Source organism: Neopelma chrysocephalum, unplaced genomic scaffold (genome assembly GCF_003984885.1).
Source record: "Neopelma chrysocephalum unplaced genomic scaffold, ASM398488v2 Primary Assembly neopelma1_26, whole genome shotgun sequence".
Lineage (NCBI taxonomy): Eukaryota > Metazoa > Chordata > Aves > Passeriformes > Pipridae > Neopelma > Neopelma chrysocephalum.
Window position 1 is genome coordinate 11058310 of NW_020897695.1, and position 14022 is coordinate 11072331.

General features: G+C 41.4%; 1 protein-coding gene across 2 annotated transcripts in view; it reads left to right on the plus strand.

Annotated features, from left to right (window-relative positions):
- The window catches only part of NEK11 (NIMA related kinase 11), an 87317-nt gene extending 86263 nt beyond the window's left edge, over window positions 1-1054 (plus strand). The window contains exon 15 of one of the 2 annotated variants that reach the window (XM_027675531.1): window positions 91-1054. In XM_027675531.1, coding sequence (XP_027531332.1) covers window positions 91-407 — 317 coding nt within the window. In that variant the 3' untranslated portion in view covers window positions 408-1054. The remainder of the gene's footprint in view (window positions 1-90) is intronic. The other variant, XM_027675532.1, reaches the window with a different exon arrangement.
- Window positions 1055-14022: the final 12968 nt, after the last annotated feature.

The window sequence follows — 14022 nt, forward strand, 5'->3', positions numbered from 1 at the left end:
TTAGAAAAAATCAGTACTAGTTATTGCTTGTATTATTAATATAATGTGTATTAACTTTTACTTGACCTTCTGTACAATATCTATCCCCAGATCTGCCATTGGGAAGCTGGGAATGGACGTGTTTGAGGCTGTGTACAGCTATCTCAGGCAAGCGAGACAGCAGAATGCCAGTGAGGAGGAGATCAGGAGATATTTGGAGAAACTGGTTTCTAGAGCAAGCGATTGCTTTGAAGTGGATCAGCTTCTGTACTTTGAGGAACAGCTACAGGCTTCAGAACCTCATCTTCAGCTGTAACAGGTGTGTCAGTAGCAGCGCTGGAAATGGTAAGAAGGGGGGAAGGTGCTTAGGGGCCCTCTTCAGGCCTGCAGGCAAGTACAGGTATTTGAAGGAAACTGCTGAAGGTTAATGTAGTACATAGGCATGTGGAGAGGCTCCATTTGAGAATACAGACTGCAGTGAGAAGTGGTTAATATGGCACAGATTACAGGGGCAGGAAGAACAATTGTTTGTGACTGTGGAGGAGAGCGTTCACTGTTACCTAAGTCCTCTTTTTCCACCACTTAAAGGTGGGCCGTAGCCAGGCACCAGTCCTGCACTCAGAGCATCACTGGCAAAGCTGCCTGTGATAGAATGATGCAGGATTAGACTCCAGCTGCTGTTGATTTCTGTGCTAACTGGTTCTTGTGACATTTAAACCTGTAGTTTTTGTACTTCGGCAGATTTACCCTTAAACGTACATGTATCTGTATGACCACTCAGCCCCTAATTGCCTTGTTGTTATTGATTGTTCAAAAGGGCTGCATTTAATCTTTGTGGCTTTCAAAGGAACTGTGGAAATACACATATTCTCACATACACTGAGATAGGTGTGTATACTCATAATGGCAGAAAGATGTCTGGTCATACTCTGTAAACTGTCTGTAAAAAGGCAGACGTGTGGCCTGAGCTATAGCTGACTTTGTTAGATAAGAATTCTCACTGTGACTTCTGAGACCGTTGGATCAAATTCATTCTACACAGATGGAACAATAAATTGATTTTTTTCTTGCACATTGTTACTGGTTTTTTTTTCTTAGTGTTTATCCTCCCTTCTTCTTATGCATCACATTTCTGCTGATTTCAACTGTATATCATGCTCTGATTATATACTTGGTGTTTTCCTTCTACCTCTTCCTTCTTTATTCTGCATTCTGAGCTCCTTCATCCATCTGTGTAAAAGGCTAAAGGATAACAAAGTGGTACAATCTGTAAAGGAATCTCAAATGAATTGTGGACCAAATTAATTTGAGGCACTGAACCATTATCATAATCCCTATGTTTCCTGCTTTTCTGCTACAACTCTTAAAGGACTTGGGGACTGAATGAAATAAATTAAAAGAAATTCATATGAATTTGAAAAAAAACATTTCTATTTGACCTAAGATGAGTTATTTACAGCTAGTATTGATACTAGTATCGATGGTCAATTAAGCAGTGCTACTGGCCTATCTTTATGACATGCTTTAAGAGACTCAAAGCAAAAGGCAAGTGAAGTCATCTTGATCTATTTTAGCAGGAACATAAACTGAGGAAGCAAAGGACATGCCCAGCTATAGATGTGGCACTGTACTTCCAGCTCAAAGTAATAAGAGATTCTGGCATGTCTAGTTTCAACTTTTATTTGTAATACATGGTGTTGCAAACCAGAGGCTAAAATCCACTATGATGGTCACTGAGGTAGGGGAACATTTTTTTTATTTCTGTGTGGTGATTCAGATCCCATAGGTGGACAGACAGTTTGAAGTTCAAATTCTCAGTCACGTCGCAGTCTCTTTCCTATTGTTTCTTCTTGTACTTATACTCCCCATCCTTCCCAATGTTGTGTCTGTGTGCCTGCTTCCATATTTTTTGCCATAACTTTATTTAAGACTATTTAAAAACAGGAGTGCTGAAGGCCAAGATATAGGAGGAATACTTGGATGTTGCAGGGACTGTAACGTCTGAAAGCAAACAATAATTTACACATGGTCAGAGGGAGATAATCTTCACTCCTGCGATTACCTCTGGCTGTGATTCAAAGTGATTTATTACAAAACCTCCTAAACCAGCCTCTGGAAGCAGTCAATTCTTTCTTATTAGCGATGAAGGCTTCCTCAGATTTTTTTTTGTGCAGCATGCAAGAAAAAATACCCACAGAGGAATGGGTCAGGCTCCTTAAGGCAGTCAAGGACTAAGGAGATCATTAAAGCGGAACCTTTAAAACCTGAAAAACATGGTTTAGCCATGCAGATTACCCTCAAGGAAATGGTTGCTTTCTGATGAGCAGTACTTTCTTTCATTTGTTGCACAGGAAAAAGAAATCACAGTGCCTTTTACAGTTACTTCAGTTGCTTTCTGCTCTCTGCAGGGAATGACCTTCAAGGCATGTGAAGATCTGGAGGTTACTGCTTTACTGATTATATGCTTTAAACCATACTTTGTTTCAGAGGTTTTTTTGCATCAATTGTGCTACAATTAGCCAATGTAGTATACATATGAAATACAGCAGGAAACTTTTTGTCTTTGAACTGTAGTAAAAGCACAGAAATACATCCCATGGATTTGACAGAAATTCTTACATCACTATTACTTTAACTTGCAAAATCCCTTTGCTGGTGGTCATTAGAAGAAATCTAAAAGAAAGGAGGAGGATTGTTGGTATTGTGGATCTTCAGTAATAAGAAAGCAACAGAGCTGCTGGAAGTAAATGTGAGGAAATAAATGTAAAGACATTATATGACTGTGGATAGATCTTCATAAAGAGTTCCATTTTACCTGCATATTTGTACCAAAAACTTCACAAGCATCAGGCAACCTTGCTGCTTTTTTTATTGATTCTCTTAAAAATGCTACAAACTGTACTGCTTGATGAAGAGATATTGCAAACAACGGAAGTGAGGTGAGTAATTATGTAATGCTTTGAGGCCCTGAACCTGGTAAAAAGGTGCTTGAACTATAAAAGGGAAAAGAACATCTGAGTCTTTTGATAAGTATAACTGTCAACATCTTGTCAACACTTGGATTAGAAGGCAGACCAATTATATTTTTCACAGCAAACAAAAAGTCCTTTCTTAGAGGTGATTGTTCTGCCAGATAATTCCTAGAAGGCATCAGAGTTCCCTCTCTATAGGATGAATTAGGAGTTTCCAGTCTGAAAATTCTGCCTGAAGGAAAGGTCTATCCTTCCTCCAGGACTCAGAATTGTGACTGCTGCCTTGCAATGAGCAGCTCCAAGGTGCCCTCACAGACAAACAAACCTGCACCCGGCACAGCCAGAGCTCACCCCTGACCACTGCTGGCTCTCCAAGTCCACACATAACCAGGGTGATGGAGCATCGAGCAGATACACAGGTGAAAAAAAAAGGTAGGAGTCAGCAAAGTAGCCTTATGGATAATGCAAAGACTGACCTTTCAGTCTTTGCTATAGGTCAGTTCAGACTGACCTCTCAAACAGGAGATTTGTTTGGAGACAGGAACAATAGGCCCATAGGTGTACTTGATTTCATGTTTGTTTGTAATATGTGTGCACAACACAGCATAACGTGAAAATTCTTTAGCCTGTCTCCACTGAAAACTCTGTTTTTCATTAGAGAGAGGTCCAGCAGAGAGTTTTTTGCAGGTCATTATTGGTAGAAGCAGAAGTCTCATGAAAATACAGTCCCCAGCTGCTGACTTCGGTGATGATCATTGCTGTTCAGGAATATGACTGCCTTGATAATAACTCTATCCATATGTGCTGGGTATATGCACATAAGGACAGCTGGTAACAGCAAAGGCAAATGTATTTATGTACAGACTGGTCAGGCATAGAGGGTGGGGAAGGGATGGAGGAGGAAGGAAAGGGTTGTAGGTTCCTTCTACTTACACCTTCTCCTATATTTAGTTACCGCACCCAGTCTTATTTCTTTTGTCACTTATTTATGGTTGGGGGAATGAAGGGAGAGTGAATGGTTTTCTGAAGGCCACTGAAGTATCTGAAATGAGACAACGAGTGAAATACTAACAGGAAACCTTGACCTCACTCAAGACCAGTGGTCACACCAAGAGATGTGCAAAAGCTTCTGGTTCCATACATAGGTCCAGTTTTCTTTTATCTGGATCGGGATATGGCCATCATGGCAGGAAAGGAAGTTAGTATTTACAGATAATTTACCTTTTTAGCTCTGTAGACAGGTTTCAGTCTTGAGTTGTTCATGAATGGTTAATTACAGCCACTGACTTCCCGTATTCTCACACTGTGCAGGTTTGTCTCTACCCCATCAGGTCAGGAAGCAAAAATCAGGTCATAGGAAAATTTCCAGCAGAAAATTCAGTAGAGGAAAACACACGTTTAGTCAGCTGGATTAACAGTACACCTCTTGGGTGAATATTTTCCATTCCACTTGATGACACCTGACCAGGGATTCCCAATGTTTTGCAATGTGCCAGAAATGCACACAGTATGAATATCATCCCACAGATGAAATGGGCTCAGTTTTGTTGTCATTTTTATTACTGGGTAGCTGTATCATCATGGCTAGGCTTCGCGAACGAAGATTTGGGAAGGGCTCTACCCATGTTTGTTACAAGAGCGTGGGGGCTAAAAAGGCCAATACGAGATAGACTGGGTAGCTGTAATCAAAGTACAAAGGCAGTGGTGTGTAAACAATAAGAAAAAAATACCCCTGAATTAAAATGGCAAATGGAAGGGGAGAAGATTACTCTTTTCTACTAATTAACTCTCCTATGTATTGATATATTTTAAGATTTAGAATCTGCAGTCTGTCTTAGGAAGCCTGGGAATGTTATACCTGTGTATATGTATCTACATAAAAAAATGAATTGTGATTGTATCGTGAACTGTCTGTCAATCTATCAATCATCTCTCTCTACATCTACACATGCACACACAGGCATATATATACATATGGGTTTGTATCTATCCTTATCCGCAGCATGTCAACAAACCTTCAAGAATATTTTTTCTCTCTTGATAAACAAAATATCTGCCAATTGCTCTGAAAAATTCTTACAAGCAGGTAAAAATGCACAGCTGAATGCTCCTTGAGTAAAAAAAAACCCCAAATGTTGCGATCAGCTACTGTACCTGAGGCTGTACAAAACAGCCCCAAGGCAATCCCAAACTCCCAGGCCTACCAGCTGAAGTGTCCATCAGGAAGAAGACCGGATGATGGTTCAGAGAAGTAGCCTGAGCATATGTAGCAAAGTGCAACAGACAGCTTGCGAAGCGTAGCACTCCTCTGGCTCCTTGCCTGACACTGCACCAGGCACTCAGCAGTGGCTTTCAGGTACCGGGGTAAGGCAAGGCATAAAGAACAATGCAATGTTGTGAAATGGATTTTAATACAGAAAACCATTATTTAATGAAATATGACTCTGTGACAGGGCACGCAAGTGTGTAGGTGATGGATTATCGACAAGGTGATTCTGTGCCAGAGCTTTATGCCCTAGAGGTGACTGAGTGCTATGAACAAGCTGTGAATTGCTCTCCTCCCTCCGTTGTCATCTGCTGACCCCTCAGAGTCTGCCTTATTGTACCATGGAATGCAGATATTCCCTTGGGCTGTGTTATTTCCTCTCAGCATCTCTGAGTTCTATTTCAGTTTTTTTTCATAAAGAAGCCTCTTTCTGGTGGAGGCTGCTCTATTGATATGCATCTATAAAGGGTCAGCTGTGTGGGGGTAGTCTTAAATAATGCATTGGAGTTTGCTCCCTCTGCTCTCACTGAGTTCCTGGGAAATACTCTTTAGAACTGCTGTGAAGTCTTCCTAGCTTGAACTGTCTCAGTTGTCTTATCTTGTCCTCCTTCCTCCCCAACTCCTCAAGGACAGAAAGCAAAGCAAACTCAGGGTGCTCAGAGTGTGAAGAACAGATGCTGTTGTTTAATGTCCAGAGGCAATCCTTTTAATCAAGAGAAGCAGCTTCTCTTGTTTTATAAGACAGTTTTTGAGTGGGAGCATTATTTTATTGATGCCTTTATGCATCTGACAATCAGTGCCGTAGTTTTGCCATCCTGTCTGTGCCAATGAGTTGGTTTTTTCCCCACCTCAAAATGAAGCCTGCTCATTTCAAATGCTGTTTTAGAGTTTGGCAGAGCTTGGCTCCTGATGCTGACAATGAATGCTCCTGACTCCCTAGAGCCTTAATTTTGCCAGTTACTCATGCTTGTCGTTCTACAAGCTGTCTTTGCAACTGGGGTCATTGTTTCTTGGAAGGGTATTCTAAAAAAGCGTGAACAAGGGTGTTAAAATGGTCCTTCTATGGCCTGAGAAGGACAGGAATCACTGCCAGGTTGTATCGGTCCCAGCCAGGGAGCACAGCAGGAGCAGGGGCAGCCCAGGGCAACCCCAAGGCTAAGCATCTCCCTGGTGCTGCTGTAGGGGCCCCTCGGGTTTGCTGCCTCCAAGGTTGGTGAGTGTCCAGGAGGCAGAGGAGCAGCTGTGCCTGGGCCAGGAGACTTAGGGACCCTCTGGATTTATATTCACATCATGCTTGCCGTTTTGAGCTAATACTGCAGAGAGGAGAGTCACAGAGAGCGACGAAACAAACTCGTGAAGACAATGAGTCTTCAGACTACCTAATGACTACTTAATGAGTCTCTAAGCACTGCACCGTTATTGAATTTTAATTGCCTTCTTTCTGGTTTTGTGCTATTGAATGAAAAAGGAGCAAACACTACATGTAATGAGGGTAGATGGTTAAAAAGTAATACCTAAGAGACACGCGAGCATTTGTGGAAAAGACCACAAAAATAATGGAAGGAGAGAAAGCAGCACTGCTGTGTGTCTGCCACCTCTTTGGATAAAAAGTATATTTTTACAGTTGTTAAAAATTGAAGTTGTTTTCAGCATGATCTAGCAGAAAAACAGATTATTGTGTATCAGTCAGGTAATTAAAGCTATACTTGATGAAATACTGGTTAATTACCAATGTATGGAAAATCCAATCCACAACACGGGGTCAGCACAACTGGGCTTTTCAGAGGTCACTCTTTGGCATTGTGCCCTTTACGATGTCTGCCTAGATTATTTTCAATTGTATTGAATGAACATGCATTACTTTGAGCAGTACACAGCATAAAGGCCCAAATAAAAGGAGACCAGATGAGCCCTAAGTCCAGAAAGCATTCAAACATTTGCTTAGCTGTGAATGCCAGTCCCACTGCTGCACAATTGCCAGGGGAGCAGGGAGCACTGAGCTGTAGTACAGAGCAAAACACAGCACAGGGACTTTTCGCTCATGAAAGAGAGAGGTCTTCAGAGCTTGAAGCCTCTGCTTTGAAGCAACAGGCATTCAGAAGTCTGAGAAGACCTCCAGCCACTGGAGGTCTTGACAGTGCCTTAGCCTTGTGGTCCAATCAGTTGAACTAAAATAATACAGATTTATATAATCAAAAGAGAAATGTAATTAAAATGTACATTGATTAATCAGGGTCCTAGAAAAAAAGTTTGACCTCTCCTTTTAAATTTGTTTTGTGCATTCATAATTTGACTAAATGTAATATACAGTCAGGTCCTGAAGAGCAGGCAACCCTTCTCAGGTGGGTTAGCTCCCTTTGGCCATCTCACCTGCCTAGGCTGCAGGGACTTGCATCATGGGCAGATTTTTTTCTCCCCTCTAAAAAGCTGCTGTGTTTGATGGACTGACCGTGGGAACTCTCCAGTGAGCAGCACTGGTGGGAGCAGATGCATTGGTAATTAGTTCCTTCTTAATGCCAGAAAAACCATCTAAAGTAGCACTTGCCCACAAATCAAAAGAAGTCCCCATAAAGATAAATGGCAGAAAATGTGGTTTTGGGGAGACACTCCCTTAATTTCACTCTTTTCAGCTCTGAAGGGTGTGCATTTGTGGGATATATTAACTTGAACCACCAGAAAACTGTAGCCAGGTGTTGATGCCTCTCATTTTACCCTTTTGTTTCTCTCTTTCCATGTCACACCTTTTGTCACCAGACACTACTTTGACAGGTCTCTCTTATGCAACTTCTCTTTAGGTTTCTGCTCTGTTGGAGTTTTAGGTAACTCTTTTATGCTCCAATGTTTTCTTTTCTTTCTTTCTTTCTTTCTTTCTTTCTTTCTTTTTTATTTCCTTTCTTCCTTTCCTCCTTCCTTCCTTTCTTCCTTCCTTCCTTTCTTACTTTCTTTCTTGCTTGCTTTCTTTCTTCCATCCTTCCTTCCTTCTCCTCTTCTTCCCTTCTCTCTCTCTCTGTCTCTTTCTCTCTGTATTGTTTTGACTCAAAGAAGCTTTGTTCTAAGTGTGTACTGCTGTCCAAGTCCCTGTAACAATTTAAAAAATTCTCCCTCCAAACTCCTGACAGGCGTAAAGCTTATAAACACAATTATTCTGACATTTTGGATCAATTGTTACACTCTCTATTTATTTATTTATTAGCAGCCTCCTCTTAATAGACACCGGAACTGTATTTCTGTCACATCCTTTTGCTTTTCTTCTGTTTTGTAAGAGCTGATCTTTTCCTTTATGCTTTCCAGGTGTTCCCTACATTTTAAATTAGTTTTGATCTTTTGAAATAATTACAAAAAAGATTCTTCCTAGGTGATATGGTTTGGAGCTAGCTCCCTGCCAAGTCTCCAAGCCTTACCACAAGAAGTCCCCCCCCCCAAACCAAGGGAGAAGAGGGGGAAAAAAACCAAAAGAACCGAAAATGAGAGAGAGACAAAGCAGTATATATAAATATATTTACACTTATATTGCAGTTATGTACAGTGAAATATATATATACAATTTCACAGGGAAAAGGGAAAGGGGAAGGGAAGAACAAAACCCAAAATAATATATATATACACTATCCCGATCAGTAGCCCAAGGTCTATCAACTAAAAGAATTAGCAAAGAATATCTTACTACTCTCCTTGGGACAATGGAGAGTCACGCTGGGGTGACTGCCGGCAGCCTCTGCCTCCCAAGGTCGGCAAGGCCTTACCAGGCCTCACTCTCCAAGCCGACAGACTCAACAGCAGGGAGATCTGCACCTCCAAAGCCGCTGGAAGGAAAGAGACCAAAGGTGTCTCCTCCTTTCTTCTTATACCCCAGCTTACGTAAAAATTGTAGGGAATACCGGGTAAATCTGGGCACTTCCTTGGTTACAAGCTGGTCACCAAGGAAGGCCTAGGCCAAACTACCACACTAGGGATTGTGAGAAATATCTGTAATTAAAATTTAGAAGATGACCAAATAAAATGAGACAAAGAACTTTATTAACAGTGCGCTGGGTTCACTGAACTCGTGACCTGGTTCGAGCACACTCAACCGAGAGAGACGAGCCCTTTAAAGACCCTTCGATTAGCATAACCACTCCCTTGCTGCTCCCATGCCAGCCCTTGCTCTTTTCTTCCTTAAAAGGCAATCTTTGCTTTCTGGTGCAGCCCATTGGTTGTCCTCATCCATCTATCAGGTTGTTTCCCTACCCCCGGCCGCATGGTTCCCTGGCAGTGAGCCCAGGATGGTCTCACTACCTTACATTCTTCCTGGCTCGCCTTCGCACTGTAACAGTAAGCAAGCAGAACTATGAGCAGCAGCAGGCAACAATGAGCAGCAATAGGCAACCCCAAGCAGAACTGTATGTAGCAGCAGGTAGGCAGCAGCAATAAGCAACTTCAAGCAGAACCACAAGCAGTCCTCCAGTCCTCGACCACAAATTGGCTCCCCAGTCTTTCAAACAAAATGACCACCAGGTATCTCAACACGAAGTAACCATGGAAATCCCTGCTTGTAATAAAACCGCCTTATTTATTTCCCACAATCTCCCCTTTTTCTTTTCTTCATGGTTTTATTACAAGCTCAACATTAGATGTTTTCATTGTCCTTCCGAGATCGCTCCCATTCAGCTAGCATCTCCAGTGCTTTGGTCTTGTTTTTTACTTGCTCGGAGTCGGGGCGTAGGACCACGATCTTCCGCGTCTCAAGGTTCCCAGTTGTAGCGTCCTTCGGATCCATTGGTATGGTGGTCAGGTGCATTCTTTGAACTACACTCAGAATTCATCTTATAAAACATGGAATTAAACAAGGCAGAAATGACAGTCCAGCCAACGTACGCAAGAGAAGGAAGCCCAGCTGTTTCCACCATGTTTTCCTGAATGGATTAACCCACCACCCCTCTTGTACTGGTTTATGGGCTATTTTCCGGACATTGGTTGCTGTATTTGTTATTGCTTCTCCATCATCCTCTATTTGCAAACAACAGTTTGAATATTAAATTTACCACACACCTCTCCTTCTTCTGCCAAGAGGTAGTCTAGCGCCAGCCAATTCTGGTACATGGCTGCTCTGCTCAGGGTTTGCTGGCGGGTCAGTAACCCCAAGCCTTGTGTAGTGTGATTGGTAATTATTTCAGTTACTGCTTGCAATCGTATTATCTGGTTAAGCATGTGAGTAGGAGTTTGACAACTCCAACTGCCATCATATGCCCATGTACTCAGACCATGTGTCTCTATAATTCTTTGGGGAGACCATTCATCTTTTTCTCATCCCTGAGTTCTCCCAATTGTCCTCTTTTCCCATTTTACGTCTTCATACAGCAGAACTCCTAGCTTATTCCTCTTCTCTAAAGATAACAAGAAAAATTCAGGTTGTATTAACCCTAGGGCACAGCATCGTGTCTATTTTCCTGGGAGAAGAGTATATGCTCTTTTCCCACATATCCAGAAAAGCCCATCCGGTGCTTTCCAGAATTCTTCGGAGATATCATCTATGTTCTTTCAGAATTTTGAAATTTCACTAATCCCTGAAAAAGGATTTATTTTTATTCCTTTGCATTTGTACAGTTTCCAGCTTCCTATCCATCTACAGTCAGAAGTGGGGTTTTTTTCAGTCCAATAAGTCTTGGGAGCTCAGGGAACATATTTACCAGTAACTGAGTTTGTACTTAAGATTCTTTTACAGGGGGATCTCCAATTGATTGTGAAAAAGGGGCTCCTATTCTTTGCAAACAATCTAGTCCAATTGTTGTAAAACTCAATACCCATCCTTCTGGCCGACTTATTTTGCTGTTAGTAAAGGCATAATTCCATTTAAGTATTTCTTTCGCACCTAGAGCAGTACCTTCCCAAGGCCGCTCTTCGGTCATTAGGGGTCCCCCATAAACCCAACAATGAGTAAGGTTAAACTCAATTGCTATTTTTTCTGCTAAAATAATAAATAAGTTTTGTCTTACCAAAGGGAATCCCAAGTCTTTGATTAATTTTTCCTTCAGGTCCAGATATAAATTATTCAACGGTGTTTTATTCTGCTGTACTTTCTGTTTGCCACTGGTAACAACTTCTTCCTTTATTAAATCCTGTCCTTCTTTGGACGAAAAATCCCAGCAAATCCACTCTTCGCCTTCTGGACAGTCTGACCCTAATCTAGTTCCTGTCAGTCCCAAGTTTGTTGCCACCCAATACTGCTTATAGCCTTCCACACAAGTTTCTCATTTGTCTTTATTGTAACATGCTTTGTTCACATATTTGTGTGCCCTAAAGGTCTGTATTACACTTTCTTTATAATAAACATCATGATAACATTTTGGACGGTCACTTTCAATAGTAATAATCATCAGCTGTAACACTATTATAGTGAGCAGAGGTCCAGTATGACATGTGCCTCCACTCCCCATGCCTACTGGTTTGCAGCCAACAACAGGGTAAAAGATCTTCTTTGTGGCAGGTACTGAAGGCTGGTGAGAGCTATTAGATTCGTTGCTTGCATAAACTTTCTTATGGAACAACAGTAATATTTAGTTCACAATGCTTTAAATAAAGAGGTAATGTACTCACAGTTATTACACTCTAATCCAACTGTGAGATGTAAGCCTATCCCTTGTGTTCATATCTTGTTCTCACAGCTCAGCTTGTACCTACTTTACCAATTTTTTCATCAGTGACCCTTCCCATGAACCAGAGATCTCACTTCGTTCCACAGCAAGATGATGTCTTTCTGTAATGTTCTTCTTTCTTGAATTCTGTAAGAAATTTATTTTTGAGTTATTTTTATCTTGAGGAACTCTCTTTGGCATTCCCATTTAGGGACAGAAGGAGGAGGCATTATTGGTCTTTTGACTCTTGCACTATGAGTCCACCCTTTTTCTATTGTCCTTATCGCTGTCTGAGTAGTTAATATTACCCGGTAAGGTCTCTCCCACTCTGGTTTTAGTGACTCCTCTTTCCAATTTTTATTAGGACACAGTCCCCTGCAGAAATGTTATGTGTTTTTATTTCTAATTTCATAGTTTGAGGCAGTAATACCTGTTGTCTAAGGTTTCCTAGTCTTTTTACTATCACCATAATATACTCCTTGAGGTGCTTATCACCCACTTCTAGAGTAGGGGTCTTACTACTATTTTTGTGGCATGTGGGATAAGGTAGCCTAAATAACATCTCATATGGAGATAAATTCAAATCTCTTTTGGGAGCTGTTCTGATTCGAAAAAGGGCCAGAAGCAAGCATTTGGTCCAGGGGAGTTCCGTTTCCAATGTTAATTTAGTGATTGTTTGCTTTAAAGTCTGATTTGTATGTTCCACCCCCCCTGAACTCTGTGGATGCCATGGAGTGTGATACTGCCAATTTATTTGTAAAGCTTTGCATATCAGTTTTAAGAGCTTTGAAGTGAACTGTGGTCCCTGATCAGAGTCAATGGCCTCAGGCACCCAAACCCAGGGATCATTTGTTACAATAATACTCCAGCTGCACCCTGCACAGCAGCTCCCAAAGCTGGGAGTGCCTCCACCCAGCGAGCAAGGCGATCTACAATCACAAGGAGATATTTCCATCTCTGCACCAGAGGCAATCCCGCCTTGTAATAAAACCGCCTTATTTATTTCCCACAGGATGAAAGGCAAGCATCAAGCAACAGTTCAAGGCAAAAATACCGCTCTGGCTAAAGAGACTGTGCAAAGCAAAACATCAGAGAGACAAGACAGAAAAAACCAAGTTTTTTCAGCTACCAAAAGAAGAAAAAGGTTTTCAGAATTCATGATGTGAAATGAAATATCTGGAAGGTTGTAAGAAAAATCAGAGGCATCATTTAGGCATTATTCTTACCAAAAAACCCTAAAGTATTTTAGTATTATAAGCACCTGAATCTTATGCTTTGCCATCAAAACACTTTTTTTTTTATTACTGTATTTATATTCAGAAGAAACAGGAGAAAGATCATCCCATTATTGTCATCTAAGAAATCACACATTTTTTTCATCTTATTAATCTCAGTTTGGCAGTAAAAAATATAAGAGACTAAAAGCCTGGACAGATGACTCTGGAGAAAGACATTTTTCTTCGTGATTTATGTATTTTTTCTAGAAAAGTAAAAAAAATTTGAAAATGTCTAAAGTGTGAGCTGCATCAGCTGATTGTGTGAAAATGAATTTCAATCAAACAGGCTTTGACTTTTCAGAGGAAGAAGCACACTTTCAGTATACTCATTTGCAATCAAAAAGCCTAGACAGATTTGACTTTTTTTTACAGCAACAGATTTAGGGATTTGTAGAACCTGAGTATGTGTTGACTTAATGACAATTCCCAAGAATTATAATGAGTGGCATTCTCACACCTATGAACATTTCCGTTTCTCCACGGCAGAGCACCAGCTCGTTTAAAGCTGCCCAGAAGCAGGAAGAAATTATTCCTTGAACAGTCACTAACTAGAAGAACCACAAACCTCCTTGTGTGGACATCTTAGGTCCATGGTGATGGAACCTGGTAGGGATGAGTAGCAATAGGATCATAGGCCAAAAGCAGAGCCTCAGTCCCATCTCCACCTATAAGAACTGCAGGTGCTATGGTCAGACCTCACACAGCAGCACATGATCCTTTTTCTGCCAGGATGTCTCATTGCAGAGTCAGTGAAAGGAGATGATCAAGGGAAATATGCTCACAAGGGTGCAGGTGGTGTGATTTTGTTGGATCACAGATCAAGGACAGTCAAGCACACAGTTCAGATGGTGAGGAGGGGGTGGACCACTGCCTGACAGCCCTGAACCAGTCTATGTAGCCCAGCACCCTGGTCCACA